The sequence below is a fragment of the Topomyia yanbarensis genome, chromosome 1 (genome assembly GCF_030247195.1).
Source record: "Topomyia yanbarensis strain Yona2022 chromosome 1, ASM3024719v1, whole genome shotgun sequence".
NCBI classification, from domain to species: Eukaryota; Metazoa; Arthropoda; class Insecta; order Diptera; family Culicidae; genus Topomyia; species Topomyia yanbarensis.
The window spans coordinates 62,525,441-62,548,594 of record NC_080670.1 but is presented as its reverse complement, the minus strand read 5'-3'; the positions used below and the strand labels follow the sequence as shown (position 1 = coordinate 62,548,594).

General features: G+C 38.4%; 1 protein-coding gene across 3 annotated transcripts in view; it reads right to left on the bottom strand.

Moving 5' to 3' along the window:
- Nucleotides 1–2,094: 2,094 nt before the first annotated feature.
- Nucleotides 2,095–23,154, bottom strand: part of LOC131677771 (glutamate dehydrogenase, mitochondrial) — a 36,550-nt gene continuing 15,490 nt past the window's right edge. For 2 of the 3 annotated variants that reach the window (XM_058957802.1, XM_058957801.1), the window contains exons 3-7: nt 15,637–16,229; nt 15,413–15,574; nt 15,150–15,354; nt 4,220–4,261; nt 2,095–3,246 (exon numbers count right to left, since the gene is read on the bottom strand). In XM_058957802.1, coding sequence (XP_058813785.1) covers nt 2,975–3,246; nt 4,220–4,261; nt 15,150–15,354; nt 15,413–15,574; nt 15,637–16,229 — 1,274 coding nt within the window. In that variant the 3' untranslated portion in view covers nt 2,095–2,974. The remainder of the gene's footprint in view (nt 3,247–4,219; nt 4,262–15,149; nt 15,355–15,412; nt 15,575–15,636; nt 16,230–23,154) is intronic. The other variant, XM_058957804.1, reaches the window with a different exon arrangement.

Genomic DNA, 23,154 nt, shown 5'->3' with positions numbered 1-23,154 from the left:
CACTTCCTCGTCATTTTTTCGTCCTTCGCCATTCCTTTGGTCATTCGAAGTTCGTGCTTAATCACGGCCAATAGGTTTCGATCGGATGGAGCTCAAGACAGTTTTGTGGTTATCCGCATACCACTCCTGTATGGTTTTGGAATAGTGACATGACGCCAAATTAGGCCAAAACAACTGTTTTGGATCGTGCTGACTTTATAACGACAAAAGCCTTTTTTGGAGATACAGTTTCATAAACCTCATACCAAGGAGTATTTTTTCTCAGGTGGTACGATCCTCGAAATCGCCGATCAGCCATGTTGGTTCTAGAAACGACAGCTAACAACATTGTTTACTACATCCCCATGCATGTTTGCTTGGATTTCAGTATGTAAACAAAGTTGTTCGCCGTCATTTTTCTACTCCGCAGGTTACTGCACGCTTACGTCATTCCTTACCTAGTTTCTGCCAAAGACGAATCACCTTATAACTCTAAGCACCTTGCCTCATACTACGTTTTCCACAAGTACATATGGCCTGCCATGCTTTGAAGCGAATTTCGCCAGCTTCTTCCATTTGAAACGGTCATTAACAGTAGTCGTTACCCGTGAAATATTCCCGTCCGGGTAACTGCTTCATATCCTTGGTTGGTCTCAGCACCGCGATTTCGTTGGTAGCGTGGTGCAGAATCTTTGGTCGCGCGCTTGGTAACACTTTGCTGGTGTTCGTTCCAATTTGGGAAGTTCTGCATCTTAAACGTTTTCAATCAGTATCTTGCCATGGGCCACTAGACGAAGCTTTGCAAAGCATCTAGTTTTCTGGCCAAGTCCCGTGTCAAATTATTCGGATTATTTTTTCTTTATTTTCGTCCATATTCTGACTGGTGGCCCACCGTTATCCATTCCAGGAACATTAGGAGAACCTTTGAGACGGTCTTTCTAATCTATCAAAAAATGTTAGGGTAAAAGTGCTTAAATTGTTTATAAATTATATTAATTATATTAACCAAAGTAATATTGATATAGATACAGAGAGCTAACATTTTATTTAGAAACGAACTGAAAAAATAATGTTTTAAACTAACAACCATATCTCAATAAAAATTAAAAAAAAAATCCTAAGACGCGATGCGACTGGTTATTTTGTATGTGAGTGAAAACAACCAGCAAAACAAACTTTTTAAGATTCTTTCTTCAATATTTGATTTTTTTCTTTATTCTAGTAGTAGCCATGCACACTAGAGTGGCATGGCTAGTACTAGAATGGAAAAAAACTTTAAAATGATTTAAACTAGCGGGCACAGCACTATTCGAGTTCCTTTTGTGATCGCGAATGGCTGTGCAAAATTTGGGAGCGGTTGATTGCTCCCCGAGTTTGTGCATTGCGTTTAAAGTTTGCATGGGATTTTAAATATTCATTATTTTTTATGTTTATATTTTATATTTTTATTGCACACCTCCAGATACTTTCATTAGAGTATGTTCCGTACCTTCGTAAATATAAATTTTCTAAATAATGTTCGTTTTATGGCCCAACAAAGTAGAAACCTTGAACTTCTTTACTTGATGCAATATTTTCTAATGACATCTTGAGAATAAGAATATGAAGCATATTTTCTGGGTTTCAGTATTTTAAGTACTTACAAGTCCATCGCAGAAACTGTTAATACCTAATGAAATTAAAAAGAAATGAGAAGAGATGGAAATAGGATGTTGGAGAACGAATTATGGACCGTTCTGCAACCGTGACCGTTCTTCATCTTTTGTATAATCATAATTGCTGTTTATTCTTAAATTCAAAAACACTATCTTTTGACTGCTTCCCCGCTAAAAGGTTACTAAATTCAATGAATTGTCAGACATGGAGGCATTATGTAGCAAATGGAACCAAAAACAAGACAATACAAAGCATAGTTTTACGGATATTCATACAAACAAGTTCAACAACTCTGTAACAATTGAGATTTAATGGCATATTCAGAACAATTTCTGCCCCAAATATCATCCTCTATTACCCTTCGAGAGTTTCACAACTATGAACCCCGTATACCGCACGCATCGTAAAAACGGGACGTTCTTTTACAGTTCTAACATTCATCTTCAGCTAGTACAATAGTTCATCGTGTTAATCCTTACTATTAAAGTGCTTTTATTTCCGATTTTACTGTATCTAGACGGTGTTCCATTTTTGTTAGCATTTCGGGAAAAATATGTTGTTGCTTTCCTATAGCTAAGTACAGTATACATGTATTTAAGTGAAATCGCTTTTCAGCAATATCAGCCTTTGATCGTTATCCTAGGCGTAGCTTCGTGCTCATAAAAAGAGTAGAAAGGCTCGTGCAACTGCGCTTTCATACACTTATCGGAAACCAAGCCGGTCTGTAATAAATTACCAAAAAAGTGGCATTTCGTAAGTACAAACATTTTTGCGTGGTACACTCCAGCAAGGTAGTTGTCTTCTACTTGAGTACGTTACGGTAAGTGAATAGCACAAAAGTACGAGTCCATCACGATCAGTTGTAATCCCCGTTAGTCGAAAAAAAACAGACAACATCAACATAAATTGAGCTTAACCTAGAAGAAGGAAAATACGCATTCTGGCGATGATTTCGCCCGACGAAACATAAATTGGGTTTAATAACTTGCATTGTCAAAGAAGACAAACTTAAAACGATTTTGGTTCTTCAAACTGTAACAATAATAGAATAACTCAATAAACACGTCACATAAAATGTGTGTTGCTTGCTTCCTAACTTTTAGCCGTAACTATCTTCGTGGTTGCACTATTTACTTGCTTAATTTGAGACGTGATACTTTAAGCTTAAGATCGAACAGTATTAAGTAACTTTGAAATATCGGATTGTGGCAGTTTCAGTTGGTTACTTTTGGATTCCAGACAGCCTGGCGAGGGCTGCGATACCACAATCATAAACAGTGTTTCGGTTGCTTTCCTTGTTGTTTTGCTTTAGCTTTTCGTGTCTTGCGCGCGCTCTTTATTAAAAGGCAAGTCCTGCATCCCTGTAGGTCTCGAAGATTTTCTCGATCGAGTTAACGTACGCAGCCGAGCGCAGATCAAGCCCGAGATTATATTTCATGGCGGTCTTCATGATGGCACGAGCCGAGCGCTCCATGGTGTAATCCAGACCGGAATGGACAATATCCTTTTCCGAGGCACCGGAGATACGTTTCTGGAAAGCCTCCGATGGGGTGACCGGGATTTTACCGCCCACATTGCCGAAGCGTCTCTCCAGCGATGCTTGCACCGATTCTGCGATGTGAGGAAAGAGTATAGGGTGAAGAAAGAAAAAAGAAAACGACCGGGAAGAATATCTTCCGTTAGTTAACCATTGATCGAACTTGAGGTGGAGGTAAGGCAATTAGTTAAGTACGATAAGCAGGGTAGAACAGAATGATTAGAAGAAAAGCGATTACATGCATAAAAATTAACACAAACATGACTCGATACTAACAACATTGTCTATCGGTTATATAAAGCATTTTGTCTAATCCCGCCAGACTTACAAGGGACACAATATTGCGGACTATACCCATGCTATACAAACCTTTTAACCAGTACCCGAATGTCCCAAGTATCCCTAACTCATGAACGCTGGCGAGACACAAATACTTATCATTCATATGTCCGCGAACATATGAATAGAAAATTTGGTGGTGGTCCAGCATACATTGATAATGTTTTACCATTATTCTAACTTATTTACCGAAATAAACAAGTCAGTTATTCGGATTAAATTAGTTGTCAATCACAAGACATTCTCTAAAGTATGTACTATTCCTAGTCTAAAGTAAACACAGTGGTTATATTCGACAACTAGAATTACCACACATTATAAGCAAACGTGTGAATTTTTCACATGTTTTTCAGCATCTCATACTGTGTTAAGTACTGACAGATAAAAGAGAAAGTGTAGCAAAGTGTGTGTTTTTCGTTCGGGTAGTGTTGCATTTTATATGTAAGAGCTAAACAATACAAAGTCGACATTCAACAAATGTTACGGTGGGGGCTATGGCAGGTAATGAAGAAAAAACAACAACGTAAAGAAACTGATCTGATCAATGGAACAGGCATAGTGTGTGGGTGTATGTATGAGTGTATTTGTGTAAGTGTTGTATGTACTACAGCAAAGTCGGAAAGGTGATGATGAACGAAGGACTTTTGTGCAGGTTGGTGTTTGCGTATTGCCCTTTTCAACTGATGATTGTCAATTGTGGTACTTTACGTTTCTCATTAATGGATCTTTCTAGTGATTCCTGGATAGAGGCTATATGGGAGGAGAAAGAGAGAAAAGAAAAGAACGTGTAAAAAGAAACAGAAATCAGAACTACCGAACGAAAACACGCGGCTCTGTACAATATGTTGGGTCTATCTATGTAAATATTGACACGCTAAATGCCAAGATTAGTTGCCAACGGCCGCTGGGAAAATAGTAAAGTGCTCGCATAGATTCAATAGTTGACATGATGTACTATACAATGCTCGATGTTAACCGCTTAAATATACGAGAAATGAATTTGGTACAGATTCACCAATCGTTGATAGACACGTCGTAAAAAAGTGACACTTTTTGTATATAACATTTTCTATTCGATAAACAATCGCCGATTGCGAAAAACAATAGCCATGAGCATATAAAATATTCCACAATGATGCTTCCAAATGACCACAACGTGGTTATATTTTGGCCGTTCTCATATAAAGAAACGATATGTAATCCCTCCAAAGTTCGACATTCCAATCGAGTGTTTTACATTATTCGACTCAGTTTGTCGAAATCGAGAAATGTCTGCGTAAGCGTGTGTGTAGAATAATGTCACACAATTTTTTCAGAGATGGCTGAATCGATTTGTACAAACCTAGTTTCAAACAAACGATATAACGTTGGCATAAGCTACTATTGATTTTTTTATTGATCGGAGTTCCGGTTCCGAAGTTACAGGTTGAAGAGTGGGCAACGCAGTAAATTCCTGCGCGGAAAAAAATTGTTCTCAAAATCGTTAATAAAATTCCATGAATTCTGGAACAATCACGTTTTTACGTTATGAAAACAGGACCATGACCAAAAATCATGGCTGCTCAATTTCCTTTCAGTAACGCCCGCATAACGCTTTCATTAGTGGAAATATTTGATTTTGTTTTCTGAACTTCAATCACAGTTTCCGCCAAGAACTAGTTCACAGCTTTATGAACATTTGGAGGTTGACTCATGTTTTTTCATAGTTATAGGAACAATAGTTCACAAAATCAAATTATTTTGGCTATTTTTTCGTGAACTTTTTTACAAAATTCGAATTTTTATTCATTAATCCATTCAATCCTCATGAACTAATTCATGATCCCTAATACAATAGTCACGATCCAATATCCGTGCTCGTGAATTGGTTCACAAAATCATCAAATATTAGTCATGTATTCGTGAACTGGTTCATGATTTACGATCTATCTAGTATCTATTTGCGTGCTTGTGATATTTAGAAGATATCCCTAATCATTTACAATTTCATGCAACATGGTAATGAAATTTTAATGTGAACTCTATCACAAAAGTTGGAGTATTATTCGTGGAATCATTTTTGTTTCATGCACTTTTTTATAAAATACCCAGCTGCTAGCGACCAGTAATAGGTACGAGCAGTAGATATAAAAAAACTATTGGAACGTCGAACATCGTTATTTATTTGATAAGGTTCATTGTGATGTCCGGACAGAAAACGAAAACTGCACTGAGAACCCAAAATAGAGTGCGTGATATAGTTCACTGAACCAGATATCGCGAATGAGTCTTATTTTAATGATCCAGTTCATATTGTAACGTTATTCCGAGTAAAAAAACCATTAGTAACATTAATAATGAACATTAGTTACATTACACTTTGAAAGTAAGCTCTAAGATAAAATATCATGATAACATGACCAGAAATTACGAAAATCGTGACTAAGATCCTGAAATCATGAACACAAATCACACAACTAATGTCAAAAATATCTAAAATCGTGACCAATATCCTGAAATCATGAACATGAATTGATCTATTCATGACTAAAACATCACCATAATATGAACAGAAGTTACCAAAATCGCGACCAAGATCTTGAAATCATGAACTTTAATCCCGCTAACGCCATGAGAATTTACAAGAATCGCGAATAAGCTATTGAAATCATGAACAACATTTGACTGTCGACTGTGTATTTCTAAATCATGAACAAGAATCACAACAAAAACTAAACATGTCCAGGGAACAACAGTCACCCAACCAAACATTCTAATGTAACGCCTCTAAATCATGTCCAAATTAAGCCATTTTTGGCGAAAGTTCTTAAATTCACACCTAGAACAAAAATTTGAGCTGACCCATGTATATTTCAAAACTTTTCAAAATGTGGAGAGGTCTAATGTATATATTAGAGGCGAATTGGTTTTTGGAAAACACAAATAGTGTCATGAATACGAGGTTATTCATAATTTCAGGAAAATGGTCACGGTTTTCGTAAATCGTTCAGTTCACGAAATCGTGACCTTTTGTTCATGAATTTATGAACGGATTTTTTTCCGTGTGTATGAAATGGTGCCACCATGATGCAAAATTGTATAAAACATATTAAAATGAATACATCATTATTTGGATTTTCATGTTTATACTACTAATGACCAATCCAAGTAGCTTTGGCGAGATTGGCCAAATAGGACAGTTTCTGAAGCGGGGGAACTTGTCAAGTTCCTAAGTTAATATCACACAAAATCTGACTTTTGGTTCTAGAATGTGGCAATAATACTGAGATATCTCGCTCTCACAAGCATCAATAGTTTTCCAATTTCTAGAGAGCTCTTCCACAGCACAACATGTCATTCATGACACAATTTGGGAGCATCAATGTATTTGCCACCGGTCAAATATGGAGCAAATGTAAAATTTTACCACATCATGTTCTACTTTCTGTATGTGACGCTAACTGCAGATTGCAATCTCCACCCAAGGCGCTTCAACACAGAGAGATTTCATGATTTTGTTTTTCTTGTCAACAGTCAAACCCCTCACTGATCAATTCCGCTATCTTTTTATCATCCCCTATCACTTAAGCATTTTAGCTGCTGGGCCGCTTGAATTCTTCTAAACAATATGGAAAACCGTACAAAACCGAGCACAATGTTATCTCCAAACACCTATCATTGCGGTGGTGGCTGAAATTTTTCGCAGTACTTCAGTAAATAATTACCCACTGGGTTTCTGTTCCCCATGTCGTAAGAGGTGACTAACAACAGCTGTGCCGTCAAATAAAATAACATCGTACTCACAAGCTTCCAATCTCATGCCTTCACGTAAGTCTATTGATGACATTTGGTCGTTAGACCGGCGTTGGTTGTGTGCTATCAGGCTTCTGCTGTAGCATCGGAATGAGAGGGTGCCAATGAATGGCGAGGGTGTGGGGTGGGTTTGGATTCTCAACATTTCGAATCCCAATCCTACGTAAAACTAGGACTGGGATCCGAACCGAAGAAACGCTATGGGTGGCTGGTGAGGAAGCGCTAGAGTTGGCAAAAATTCCAATAGGGAAGGCACCATCCAAGCGACAGCGTTAGACGGACACGGAGCCGCCGAACAATAATGGGTGCAGGAAGGAGGCCCAACATAAAAAGATCAAAGGACAGGATCCTAGACTAAACTAAATCACACCTTGGAATGCGCTTCATTGGAAGCCGTTGAAGCGTCGCAGATTCCAAAACAAGCACTACATCGGGTATTTGCCCGACAACATTGAACATCCTCCGACAATTTCGGACGGAAGAGAACTACGGTCCTTAAAACGGTAGAGCTCCTGTTGGAGGTAGACGAGGCTTCAGTGCTACTGATAACCTCCCAAAACAACGAGATGAACTACGTATTCGGAAAGGCTAGAATGTGCCAGTTGAAGGGGGACCGGTCTTCGCCGAACGTGGAAGTTCTCGACAAGCATGGACTATAAAAGCTCCTGTGGATGACCCATCACGGTGCACCTCACGACGGATTTCTGATCATAGCAAGCCTGCAGCAGCGATGACGCAGAAACTGGCCTGTCAGATTTTTACACCATCTCTAATTAAATGGGCTATCAACACCTTCGAACCCTACAAATCCCCCGGCCCTGATAACATTTATCCAATAATTCTGCAAAAATCGGCAGACATAATTCTTCCGGACTACTAAACATCTTGAGATCCAGTCTTATGCTTGGGCACACACCTATAAGCTGGAGAGAAGTTATGGTAATATTTATTCCAAAAACAGGTAAAAAAGACTTGACACTGCCCAAGGCCTTTAGACCTATTAGTTTGACATCGACACTTCTGAAATTGATGGAAAAACTGCTGGACCACCATATTCGAACGGAGCACTTATCGAAAGTTCTGCTAAACAAGTACCAGTTTGCACATCAAAAAGGCAAATCTACGAAAACAGCCCTACCTTAGTGACACTTATTGAGAAAACCCTCGATTTCAAAGAAATAGCAATTTTCGCTTTTCTTGACGTCGAGAGTGCTTTTGATAATACGTCCTATATATCAATTCACAAGGCCCTGGCAAAAGGAGGAGTGGAGCCAAGAGATCACAGCAACGTTGGGAGACACGAAAGCAACTATAACAGCCAATAGAGGCTGTCCCCAGAGAGGCGTGCTATCACCCCTGCTCTGGTCACTAGTGGTGGACGATATTCTCAATGATCTGACTGAAATAGGTTTCGAGATTGTTGGATATGCAGATGACATAGTCCTAATTGTGAGGGGAAAACATGAATCTGTACTATGCGAACGGATTCAATTAGCGCTGAAGTTCATCATGACATGGTGTTTCAAAGAGCGACTCAACGTGAACCCTGCAAAAACGGTTATTGTACCGTTTTCCAATAGGAAAAAACTAAAGTTGGTGGAACTACAATCAACTACGCAGAAGAAGCGAAACACCTAGGTGTTATCCTAGACAGAAAACTAAATTGGAACTCGCACCTGACATACGCCGTTAATAAAGCAACAACAGCACTGTGGGCGTGCGTCTTCGGGAAAACTTGGGGTCTCAAACCGAGGATGGCTCACTGGTCCTACACGACCATCGCCAGACCACAATTAACTTATTCCTCGATTGTGTGGTGGCCAGGCTTGCGAAATGTACCGGAGAACGACACGAATGAGCAGACAATCATACAACGCAACTGGCGGCAGCTGCCGACTGCCCAGTACTGCAACAGCAGCGACTGGAAATGTCATGGATCTCATAACATTTCCATTCGGGAATGTTATGTTCGTTCTGTTCTGTAAGCTGTCTTTTTCTCCCGAGTCCGAGATAGACCCGTTGTGGTAAACAGCTACTCTTTTCCCATGCTGTCACCAATGAGCCCGACAGTTTAGTTTACGCTATGCTTTGGGATTAGTTTTGCCTATCGGCGCTCACCAAATAATAACACACACATGCTACATCATCGCTTCGCTGTGCTGCGGAAATTTTCGTTTCTTTTATTTTCGCTTTCTGTCTCTGGAGCTCATGTAAGCAAAACAGTACTTTAGTAACCTGTTCACTTGGCTTATCAGTGTTACTTTGGATGTTGCTAAGACCAGATTACCGAATGTTTATGGGTGTTCAATCATGTGATTACTGATATATTAAAAGGGGGAGGGAGAGAAAATTTGATTTTAAAACTATACGATTTATTTGCAAGTGCACCTACCAAGAACCGCTTTATTGTATCTAATAGTGAGATGGGATCTTTCAATTATCTTCGAATGGATTAAAATGCCGAAAGTAACGTTAAATTTCACCACGAATTTTTCCGAAAATGTTCAATCAGTAAAATTTTCAAAATAACTTTTAAACATCAGCAAGGACTGTTACATCACACGGTAGTTAGTTTCGACTTGTAACTTGCACGACATTATATAAATAAACTAACCCAGTGGTGAAAGAGTTCGGAACTATGTTACATATCTTTTTTATATTGATTGAATTGAAAAAAAAAAATCAATTTGAAAGTACACCGAGAATATTTTTTAAAAATTTCATGGAGGTCCGACAAAAGATTTTCGCATTTCGCTTACCATGAGCAGCGATTACTTGAAACATTAAACTGGATTTTCTCGAAATGTTTTTTCTCCTAAATATTTTTTACATGATTACGATTGCCATAAAATTAGGTAACCGATCTTCATTTTTCCACAATTGTTCGTAATTAGTTATTCTCGTACTTTAGCGAATCTTTACACAGGTTTTTGAAGAAATTTTATTCTAGCCTAAGCGTCTGTTATCTGTGGCTCTACCAATTACCAATAAGTTTTATAAACCTTCCTTTGTTTTTTTACTACGAAAAATGTACTATCAAAAAACTATACCTTAGATATAATAAAATCATTGCTTTATCAATCTTTATCACCTTTGGAATTCAAATTTTTCTCACTTTTTCATCGTAAAAAAGGTTACATCCTTATTGGATTACTAAAAACATCTTGCGTTTAAAATGAACACTCCGTGATCTCTCATGATTTTATCATGTTTTGAATAATAAAAAAATAATATTCTAGTACTGAAATGAATTTCAGTCTTCTCCAGATATCGATATGCATGAAATTGGGAGATTTTATCTATTAGAAACACGTTTTTCACTGCTGGTCTCAACGCAATAATATTTTTGTATCTCTAAAGATGGGATCAACGTCTTTTGTCAATGATTTTTTATCTTTGTGGTAATGGTACCCAAATTTCCAAGAGAAGATACCAGTATTCAAATATCTGCAATTTCTCAGATAGTCAAGCAGCACTAAATGCCCTAAGGGCTCCTACATGTCGCTCAAAACTAATATGGGAGTCCATCCTTGCACTCCGACAACTGGCGGAGAAAAATCATGTCAATCTATACTGGGTTCCAGGAAATTGTGGAGTTGCAGGGAATGAAAAAGCCGAGGAGTTAGTAAGAAGAGGGTCTTCCACTAATTTTATCGGACCAGAACAATTCTGTGGATTCTCATCGAGTGCCCTCAAAATGGAGCTGAAGAAGTGGAAGATCACAGCTATAAACAACAATTGGGGTACCGTAACTGGACTGCTACAATTAAAGAAATTGATTTCACCTAACGATAAAAAAGCCTGGAGTTAATTATGATTAAGGGGTAAGGGTTTCAGCGTGAAAAAACACTTTTTGCGATTTTTTTAGAACTTTGCGTGAAGCGAATTGATCAAAACTTTTGTACATTATAATGTATCATTTCAATAGCAATAACAAGCGCCATAAAAAATCATACATAGGCATTTGTTGTGGAGCGTGTTTGTGTGCTATTGAATGGGGATTGTCTGCGCGCCAGATGACGCTTCGGAACAAATTGTGTTTTCCTCCTATTTCGTTGAAAGTTGCAGCAACGCGCGATGGGTATTAGCTAGTTTTAAATAAAAATTTCTATTTTTGACGAAAAATTCCGCCTTTTTATGATTAAACACCCCCTTAATCAAAAAATAGCTTAAAAACTCAACGTAGGGTTTAGGTATTTTTTACCTAGAATGTGTTTGAAAGAAATTGCTTAAGTAGTTTTTGAATGGAAAGTAAAAACGCAAATCATGTTTTTTCCAGAGACGTTCTACAAAAAGCTTCATCACCGCGTCGTTTGTCGATATTACAAAAGTTTTGATCAATTCGCTTCACGAAAAGTTCTAAAAAACTTTTGCAAAAAGTGTTTTTTCTTCATGCTGAACCCCTTACCCCAACATACAATGGCAATGTTTGTGGAAATTGAATAGAAATAACATAGCACGTAACATAATGCTAGCCAATCTAGTCAACTTACACGAAACAATTTTCGTATCAATTAACGATCAGGAATTCATATAGATTGGTATTCATCCCTTTACTTATTTCATAAGAAAGATATAAGTAACAAAAGTGGCTTGTTAATTATCGAATAGATGTGTTTAAGCGAAATGGTAACTTGAACGCGCACCCCATTTGAGATAATAAGTGAAACAAAGATGATAAGCAACGGTTTCAAATGGGTAAAGTTTAGATGAGAATATACTGAGAATGGGTTCACCACTCCATGTGTATAACTGATTTAACTCTCATCTCAATATAAGAAACAGAGCAATCATACGATAGAAAAATAAATAGAAACCCTTAACTGTAATTTATACAAAATAGTGCGAAAAGATTACAGCAACATTGCTCAGCTGTGAACAAAGTAGATGAAAATTTAAATCATTCCTCAAATTCACACGACTTGGAGACGATTCATAAATTACAAAAGGCAAAAATTGCCCAAAATTGACGCCCCCTCTCTCCCCCCGGAAGCATGTTCCAGTTCTGGGATACTATTTGTGAATTTCAATGGAATGCTGGCAATATGGGTATCAAAATTCATGGAATTGCTTCTGTATGCTGTATCCCGTGGATTTGGAACCATTTGGTGATTTGACCCTGGAACGGACATTCCGGAGCAGGTTCCCGTGGAGCAGTGTGTGGCGATTCTGAGGTCAAATTGCTATATGGTCCTCTAACAATAAATAACAGACTTCCGAGACAATTTGAAGAGTTTTGATACTCCTATTGCTAGGACATTATCAAAATTTACAAATCATACTCTAGCACTAGAACATTACTCCGGAAAATCCGGATTACCAAGAACCAGGTTCATTCATCCGGTTAAATTTTACTGAATAAAAAAGTGGACGAGTTCCTCAATCCAAAACATCTAAAAGTGTCCAAATCGGTTAAAGAAAGCCATAGTTATGAGCATTTCAATTTGTGGGTACCCGGGTACCCTCGTCGGCCTGTTGAAGGAGTTTTTTGTTGGACACATATCGGTTAAGAAAATAATCTTAGATTATTTTCAATCTTCTTAAACAATCAAATTGTGCATCGCCAACAAAAAATAAATAATAGCTGACCATTCTCCCACTCTATTTTGGCACACTTCCTCTTTCTATATTGCCCAATACATTCCCTCCCAGCTGTCGGGAGAAAAATGTTATGACATCACGGTTATGGATAGCAAAACAGTTCAGATATGCTGCTGTCACAACATATCGAACTCGTAACATTCCCGAAGCACCTAACTTTACCCTCTGAGCACATTACTGTACATCGCCACTCAGAAACAACCAAACCTTCGGCTTCTGTACATGAGTGCTACGAAATGACTGTACCCTAATTCGCTTGCGTGTGTCATACCTCTCACGGTAACACACAGCACTCATTCAGACACTGAACGGCTATAGCAGCGCTCGGCAGCTGGGCTCGCCGCTGGCTGTGACTGTGTTGTCTTAGGTGCCAGCCAAAATAAATGTTAGCAGTTCGCAAGCCTGGTGGTGGCCCAAAGTTAAGCAAAATACCGCCCAAGCTAAACAAACTAAAGTTCAGGGACTATACTGCATGTCTACAACAGGCTACAGCTATGGAAGCCATGCTTCATCTACCTTCATTGCACAAACATGTTATGAGAGAGGCGAGACTTGGCTCTCTGAGAGTGCTAAAGGATAAACCACTATTTGATGGGGATTTAAATGGTCACCTGAATATAATAAAGGAACTCAAACTAAACCCTGTCTTGAGTCAAGACAGGGTTTAGTTTGAGTTCCTTTATTATATTCAGGTGACCATTTAAATCCCCATCAAATAGTGGTCAAGACTCTTGATAACAGTTCAAGATAAAATGGAGACTAAACCGAACTTCGATATCTCATATGAGGTCCACATAGTGGATCGTCTGATGTGGGATGTAGGCGTCCTCTACTTACTCAAGGTACAATATCATTCAATACGGATGGTTCTACAATGGCAGAGCTGACTGGCTCGGGAGTCTACGGTCCAAGAATTAAAGAAGCGATATCAATGGGTGGCCTTCAGTTATCCATACAGAGGTATGTGCAATATACACCTGCTTGGAGGTTTGTAGGAAAAGAAACTACAGACAACCAAAAATCGCAATATTTTCGGCATTAAGGTCGACGAAATGTGAGTCCAAGCTGGTTTGGGAGTTCATCACATCTTTACAACAACTGGCAACCCGGAATAAAGTAATGATGTTCTGGGTTCATGGCCACAAAGGAATCGATGGTAACGAATTAGCCATGTTTGTTGGACTTGAACCATTTCTAGGCATATCTACCTGTGCCATCAAACTAGAACTTACGGCTTGGTCAAGAGACCCACTACTAAACGACTGGCGTAACGTATAAGGCGCTCGACAAGCTAAGAAATTAATACATCCAGATATAACGAGAGCCAAAAAACTAATGGATCTAAAAAGAAAAGATTTACGTGTAATCACAGGTTTATTTACGGGACATTATACTGTTAAGTATCATCTGAAAAATATTGGCAAAAGCCAAGATGACATTTATAGATTCTGTAACTACGAGCCTGAGAGCTCGGAACATATTCTCTGCCATTAAGCAGTACTATTTCTTCGAAGGGAGCGGTACTTCGGAAGGCATCTTATGACGCCTCACGAGTTATGGCATACCAGTCCCAAACGGATCCTCAGCTACAGTATATTATTACTACACGGTTAGGATGACACATGTGGACAAACAAACAACTCGCTTCCAACTACATTGGATTCGGGCAATTTGTAACATTTGGAGCAAACAGGGGCAACCACAAAAGATAACCTGAGTAGTGGTCGCAGTGACAAAGTTTCCCCTAACAAAAAAAGAACAATGTTTTACTTAAACGATTTTTTAGAGAAATTCTATTACTGATGATTGGTCAGAGAATGAGGAGAAGGACCGCGTCTCGAAAAGATATCCTTAGCGTAGTCGTCTTGCTCCTCATTTCCCTTACCAAACTCATTTATGATCTCTATCCTGCTTTACGGTTTATAGTTTAAGCCAATAGTTATTCCCGTTAGTCGCTGACTTCTTAATGTAAGATTTTACTGTAGTAATAAACGGCACATGTACAACACAGATGAGTAAACGAAAAATAAACCGTAGCAAGTATCATAATCTAAATGATTGGTAAGAGTGCAAAGGTTATAGGATGCTGAATAAATACATTTGAACCCATAACCCCGAAACCAAAACCTACAGCAAACCCAAATAAAAAGCGCGTAAACAAAACAACCAACGGTGCAAGCGATACTGCAAATTAATATTTTAAATAGTTTTTGATATAGGTACGGCTAGCTTTAGCAGTACTCACCGAGCAGGTGGTAGTTGGACTCGCGTTCATATTTAAACGTCAGACGACCGTACGAGACGTGGTTCAGGTTCTTGAGCCACTCGAAGAATGACACAGTTACACCACCGGCGTTGATGTACAGATCAGGGATAACTAGAATATTACGATCGATCAGGATTTTATCGGCGGCCGGAGTCGTGGGACCGTTGGCAGCCTCGGCGATAATCTATAGGCAAAATGAATATGTTTTAACTGGATTATGGCCTAAATGTGTGAAAGCAAACCTTGGCATTAATTTTTCCAGCATTTTCACTAGTGATGACTTTTTCGACAGCAGCCGGGATTAGAATATCACACTGTTCGTACATCAGGTTCTCGCCTTGGTAAGGCTTAGCCCCTGGGAAGCCCACGATGGTTCCATTTTCGTTCTTATAATCTTCCAAAGCCTTCGGAACGAGAGAAATTATGGTTATCGGATATGAATAATAATGTTTACTGTTGACACTACCTTAGGGTCAATTCCCTCTGGATTGTAGATAGATCCATCGTGCTCAATTATACCGATGCAAGTAGCTCCAGCTCGGCACAGGTAACGGCACGAGTGAAGACCGACATTACCGAAACCTTGAACGATGAAGGTCTTACCGCCCCAACCAGGAGTAGTACCGATCATAGCCATGTAGTTAGCCTCACTGATAAAGTTCGCCAATCCGTGGAACACACCACGTCCAGTAGCCGAGACACGTCCATGGATACCGCCCTGGTTGATGGGTTTGCCAGTGACACAAGCGTGAGCATTTATGTCCAGATGGCCAATCGTTTTAGCGTAGGTATCTGCAATCCATGACATTTCACGTTCACCCGTACCCATATCCGGAGCCGGTACATCAATGCCCGGTCCAATGAAGCCCTTCTTTGCCAGTTCCAGTGCGAAACGGCGGGTGATTTTTTCCAACTCATGCTCAGAATACTGCTTCGGGTCGATCTTCACACCAGCCTTAGCACCACCGAATGGCACATCAACGCAGGCACACTTAAAGGTCATCAAAGCGGACAAGGCCTTCACCTCGTCTCGTGACACATCGAGTGAGAAACGGATACCTGAAAGCAAACAAGCAAAATCGATACGTTAGATGTCAAATCGTTTGTAATATAGGTAAACCAATTACAGCAGACTTTCTTTTCGCGCAAATGATCTGGCGAGACACGATGGCAGCTGTTTGATAGTCTAAACTAGGTTCATTTTCTAATTCGGTACATAAGGTAATGAACCTACTTTGACTCTACTAGGGAGGGTACCGCATTATTTCGTTGATTCCTCGGCTTATTGTCGATGGAATGCGTGAATTGAGATGAACGTTTTGAAATGCTCCTGTTGAAGCGCTACGAACACTCGGGTAGCCCAATTTTCATCCTGTTTTTTTTTTTTAATTAACGCGTTAACCTATTCACTGCGCGAAAAAACGAGAAAAACGTGTTTTGACAGTTTAAAAATTGTAATGATTTATACACCAGAGACAGCTAAATTCATTCTTTCTTAATTAAATATAAAAACCAGTTCGATGTATGTTCAAGCAAGCTATTACGACACGATTGCACACGTCACGTCACGTCTGATAATACCGCATGACATCACGTGTAAGGAATGGGTTGATCAGAGATTCAGTTGCAGCTCAAATCGTAATATGAATAGGGTTACAATAGGCGGAACACCGTATGATATATTTCCCAGAAATACACCCCTTCTAAGACATGCTCAAAACCGGTATAATTCTCATCAAACTCGCACGGGGTGATATAATACTGATGCAGCAGACACTGCATCACGATCCCAAACGTCTAGAGAATCAGTTGACCGGCCTTCATCTAAATGTAGTTGAATCACGTTTTGGCAGCGTTTCAACTAATAACAATAGCATATAGGTAACATACTAGAGGGCAGTCTGAATGAATAGGGTTGCGCAGGGTATCAATAAGGGATGCATTCTGAAATGATCTACGAAAATGATGGCAATGGAATTATTATTATCATCATTATTGAAGGCCTTATCACAGATGAGCTCATTGAAAGCTTGATCAAATATGAGTGTACCCTAAATGGGTTACTAGTCAAGACGTTATGAATTGTCAGTAGCAGATATAAATGTTGCGTACGCGCTGTACTCGAAAAAACACGTGGCGCATTAAACCTCGTTATCACTGACACTAAAATGAATTCTGAAAGACAGTCCAATGACAATCAAACTTATCAAAAATCATCAGATGGCAGGAATTCCACTTCATTAGCACCTGTTGTGAAACGGCGTTTCACTTAAACGTGCAACTTTCAATCTACAGATAAGCTAAGGAATTATCTCTATTGTAAATGATGACCTGTTTGAAAGAAACATTTTGAAGTGTTGGGGGTGTGCACACTTGCGTCATCGTGTTCTTCAAAGTATTTTTTTGTGCTACTTTGGTCAAATCTAATGTGCGCACACACCTGGCGCGAACTAGTGGCAGCAGGACGTCGATACGGGTAACACACTAAAAATAAATATTCACTACCGCGCTGAAGTGAAGGGGGCGTAATGCGACGTTTTCCCGTTTTATTTTTCCACCATCGTGCATTGTGCCGAGTTTATCGTTTTCGGTCAAACCTTCTGATGCAGTTATATGGTCTGTTCTACATGTACGTACAATAACGTGAAGGATGAAAACGAAAGTTATGTAACGTGATTCTTCGTGGGGTGGTAAATAATCCGTAATCGCGATTTAATTGTCGTAGCTGATACGCTGATAGTAACAGTCTTACCTTCTAATATTAGCTAATTTTTTTATCTATTTTTTCCGAGTGGAACAACAACATCCGATTGTGGTAGAAATTTTCACGGGTCCTTTCAAAATTTACAGTTTTTATTTGTTTTGACGCAGGTCAAGTTTATTATATTTTTGTGTGTTTGGGACCCCAATATTGGCGAATGACCCTTAGGTTAAAATAGCTATATACCTTAACCGCTGCAATGATATTTTCGAACTACCGTTTATCAAATGAATGATCAGTTCATATATTCTTGATGCCATGCGCATCATGAAAACGCATTTTTGCGCTTTTTTCTGTGTAGGGTTACTGTGCCCTAATTCATCGAATATTCAACGAATTAGCCCAAATGGTAGGATGAATAAGGGAGCGTAGTACTCGACTTTTCGCTTCGTTCAAACGCGAGTATTTTACATTTTCCAAGCCAGATTTTTTGTGGTACTGTTCTTAAGAAAAAAGCGAAGATGTTGATACCTATTTTAGCGCAAACCATTCACTGTAATCCGAGTTATCGGCGAAATAGTGTGACATCCTGACTAGTGAGATGAATAAGGGCTCGTCTACCCTATACTATAGTTCGAGGAACAAAACAATTTTGTTTTTAAATTTACTAAATGTTATCAAAATGGCAGGATCTAGTATCCGATGTGGGTTTTTGGGATGATCAAACCGGCGGACCGATAGCGGGTATAAACTAACGATTGCTTTTAATTTTTTCTTAAATCCGGATTGTTTAACTCGGAGACGATGCAAAATATAGAGAGCATGAAGAAAATAAAAGTAAATCTTTCTTTTGCACACATTTAATTTTGACTGTCATGTTGGCAATCCGGTTTGAACATCCATTCGATTCAGACGCAACACGTATGTGCTCTCAGATTACCTAGAAATTTTCCACTGTTTTCCCCAAAAATGGTTAGATTTTTTCCTTCATCCGTATTTTTCGATACTTGTACAACGTGTGTAATTAGTGAATAAAGTGATCAGCTCAAAAGAGTATTTGAACTATTTTTTTAAATTGAATTGATTTAAGAATCGTTCAGTCGTGGAAATTACATGTTAAGTTTCTCTTATGAATATAGAGTCTAGTTTCTGTTAGGCTGGATGGAGGATTAAAGTTAGGTTTGGATCATAAACATGTGCAGCAACATCAGTTGCTGTTTGTCAATTCCTATTCATGTTTGTCAATTCCTATTCGACAGTGTTCACGACGCCATCCGCGTTACGGCTTGATAAGGCCAAATTAATGTCGACGGAGGCCAATTAAAGTGGTCGTTTCAGTTAAGAACTCGCTGACAGCCTCGGTTGAATATTATGCAGTTTTCGATATATGTGCACCAGGGTAGTTCCGTTCACTGGTTTCGCACTTTTTGCACTTTAGAGCAGAAGTGAAAAAAACTGCACTTCCATTGATATTTCTGTTCGATAGTGCAAGATTAGTTCACGACCATCAAAAATGGCATTTTTTCGTTCGAGGTAGTTAGTATACGCGCCAGTACTGCTCCTTTAACGTATCAAACGGCGTTCTAGAAACGACTCCATATCTTCATAAATACAACATTGGCAACAGGCAATTTTACTTCGTGAAACACCACTAGATCAAAAACTCAAAAAGACAGCAGCAATGAGGTCAATCCGGTGCCAGCTGGTTATTTTCTTCCATTTTTTCTTTCGCTAAATGGCAATTATAGGAGTTATGCATATGCGTTACCCTAATACACTTGTATAGGATTGAGATAAATAGGAAGGAAGCAAACTGAAAAACTAGTGAGTCTACAAATTTCAATGTATATGTAACAATCAAGGCAATGCATAAACGTGTCGATTTCTTACTTTCTGCCAGGAGTGTTATTGTAAAGCTAAAATCCGCGGGGATGGTTAATGGAACGAAGACCTTGGAACACGATTTGCTCTGTCTACAAAATGGGTTATCGCAATGTGATTTAAGCTGAAACATACCTAAACCCGTGAAGTTTTTTGCAGGTATGTGCACAAATTCATGGAAATATACATTTTATATGAACCGCGCTCTGGTAGTAAGAATTCCAAATAACGAACAATTCGAAAAAATGCGCAATAAAGCGATTCAGATAGCCTAAACGTATGTTATCTGTGGTTGGATTGAATCGGAATACACTTCCGCGCGAACGTGACAATTGTGTTTTTGCTCGGGTTTAAAACCATTCTGTTTGGATCACATGACATACAAAAGTTCACTCTGAAGAAATTCAGCATAATCTTTATTCCGGTATTCGTCGAAAAATCCTTATGTCGTCGGTGAAAGAAAGGAAAAGTTATTTTAGTTCATATTGGGGTCATTAAAATAGAAGAGAAACGTTACTGGGCTGAGAAGGCTTTCTTGCGGGATGCCGAATGTAGCGAGGAATGGGGTTTTTAGTGCTGATTTGGAATTGCCTCCAATCGAGGTAGACATGAAACCAGTGAACAAATTATCCATAAACACCGAATTTGCTTAGTTTGGCTGTGGCGATATCATGGTTGATTTCGTCGAAGACCGCGAATAGAATAATGCAAATAGCATCGGTTTGCAATCCATCGGTTAAAGCCAAATTTGCACTTTTCCGATCAGATTCAGTGAGGGTACTGGAGTATGGGTTTTTTGGTAGACGTACCCGACCCGACGTGAACCCGACCCATACCCGAATTTTATAAAAATATAAAACACGAACCGACGGGCATGAAAAAAATCTGGACCCGAATCGGTTGAAAAGAATTGCCTTACACGGTCCGAACATGAATTCCAATAAATAAATACAACCTATTGGACTCGAAAGAGTATGGGAGCCCGGGCTAAACGGCGGTGCTCTCATTTTTTACCTCTTGATTTAAGTAGGTTGTGCACTATCAAAAATATAATCATTCACGTAATAGATTCAAACACGTCATAACTCACAGTAAATAACAAAAACTCTAAAAAATTAAGAAAATTAATTATTTATGTTTGAAAACTGTCACCTATAAATTCTATAAACCAAAATGTAATACAATAAAAACACATATGACAATGTATTTTTACATTACTTAAAGTAAAAAACGAGAAATAGCGCCATCTGTCTAATACAAACGAAGAAAAAGTGACACCGCAAACCTACGTCTTTCGCGAACTAGGCTGGGCTCTCTTCTTATTAGTTTATATATCGGCATAAATCATTATTGGTGTCAACGAAAGCCAGAAATACCACAGATCAAGATTCATGTCGGCGACATCACATGTTAGTTAGTTAGTGAGCTTATAAGAGATTTCTTTTAGCGAATTTTCGATCAGATCAATTCTTCCAAAAAATCATCTAAACAAACATCAAAACCACTCAACTTCTGTCCGTCACAATTATTTTGTAATTTATTAAGTTATCCTGCAATTGAATATGGTGCAATTTATCTGCATATTATATATATATATATATATATATATATATATATATATATATATATATATATATATATATATATATATATATATATATATATATATATATATATATATATATATATATATATATATATATATATATATATATATATATATATATATATATATATATATATATATATATATATATATATATATATATATATATATATATATATATATATATATATATATATATATATATATATATATATATATATATATCGTTCTCATGCACTTTTTTTTGCTTTCCGAATGTAATAAATTGTGAAATGGCAATATTTCGATAAATGTTTCCCAAAAATACACCGAAACTTAAAAAAAGAAAATTTACAAGATTAATACTTCAAAAATCGTCGACAGACTTCACAAAAACGTTAATTTTTTCCCCGTTTCATAACAGAGCAAAATTTTTCAAAATGATATTTTTTAGATGTTGAACTCCTGTTTACTCGATACACGCTCACCTATAGGACGAAGTTTTGAATATAAAAATGGGAACATTATGCTTGTTTTAATATTTTTCTGTGAGGATGTTATCAACTTTTGATATTTTTGGAAAAGAGACATCCAAACTTACAAAAACATTTATACGGGTAAGTGCGAAATGTTTCGAAGAAAACCCGACCCGACCCGTACCCGGGAATAAATATTTTGCAATGTTCCCGACCCGACCCGTGCCTGGTGATAACAAAACCCGAGCTCGGCCCGATTCCTATGGGTACGGGTTCGGGACGGGTATCGGATAAAAATACCCGTACCCAAATGCAACATTGCATCTAATGCTTCGCATGGCACCGGTCATCGCTCCACAAGCAAGCCTTTGAAGTTTACCTATTTTTTGAGTTCATGTCTCTTTTGTTTTTGGGCACTGTTATTCTTGGCTTGACTATTGTAGAGTGAACCATATTTGGTCTGAGACCCCATTTTTTAAATTCTTCGTCTGTACACCTTGTTTATAGCTTGCTCAATATGTGAAGTCCAGTTTAATTATTTATCTTGTGTCAATCCCAGATACTTTGCCTCACAGGACATTTCAATTACTGTTGGAATATTTTCTTTTTTTGAGTAAATGGGATCATTATTGTTTTGGAGCGATTTATTTTCAGGCCCTCCTTTTTATACTCCTTCGAAATGAAGTTTTATGTAGATGGCATTATATTTGAAATACCATTTTCCTCGCACGAGGATTACAACATCATCTGCAAATCCAATCACTTCGTTCCCATTCCCGTCTACAACTAATGACCACAATAAGAGTGATAAAACTCCGCCTTGAGGGCATCTCTTATTTGTTTTCATGGTCAGTGTTCTCACATTATCCAATAGCGAGTGCAACGCTGCCACTAAGTTATGGATGCATGCTGTGTCATATACTATTGATCAATTCATACCTGCGATTATACACCGTGAAATGGTCGGTGTTAAGTCGAATGTAGCTGAAGAAATTCTTTATCCGGTGTTATCGTTATCTCATTTTTGATGTTTTGCGACTTAGTCCGGTCTGACTTAACACCGACCAAATAATCTATCCAATTGGTTCAACTCTACTTTGAAACGCTACAAATATACCAAACGCTTCGCAACCGCGAAAGCTGCTGGAGCGATGTCAACGAACGAACTGGTATACCATCCCATAGATATGTAACATGAGGGGGCTTATTTCGCCAACATCATCAATTTTTTCTGACGAAATCTTAACTGATCAACACAGTTCTGAAGCTGTAATCTTTTACGTTTACAATTACCATGGACCGGGGACCAACGGCTTTATTTCTCTTCCGAAGGAAGGCGTG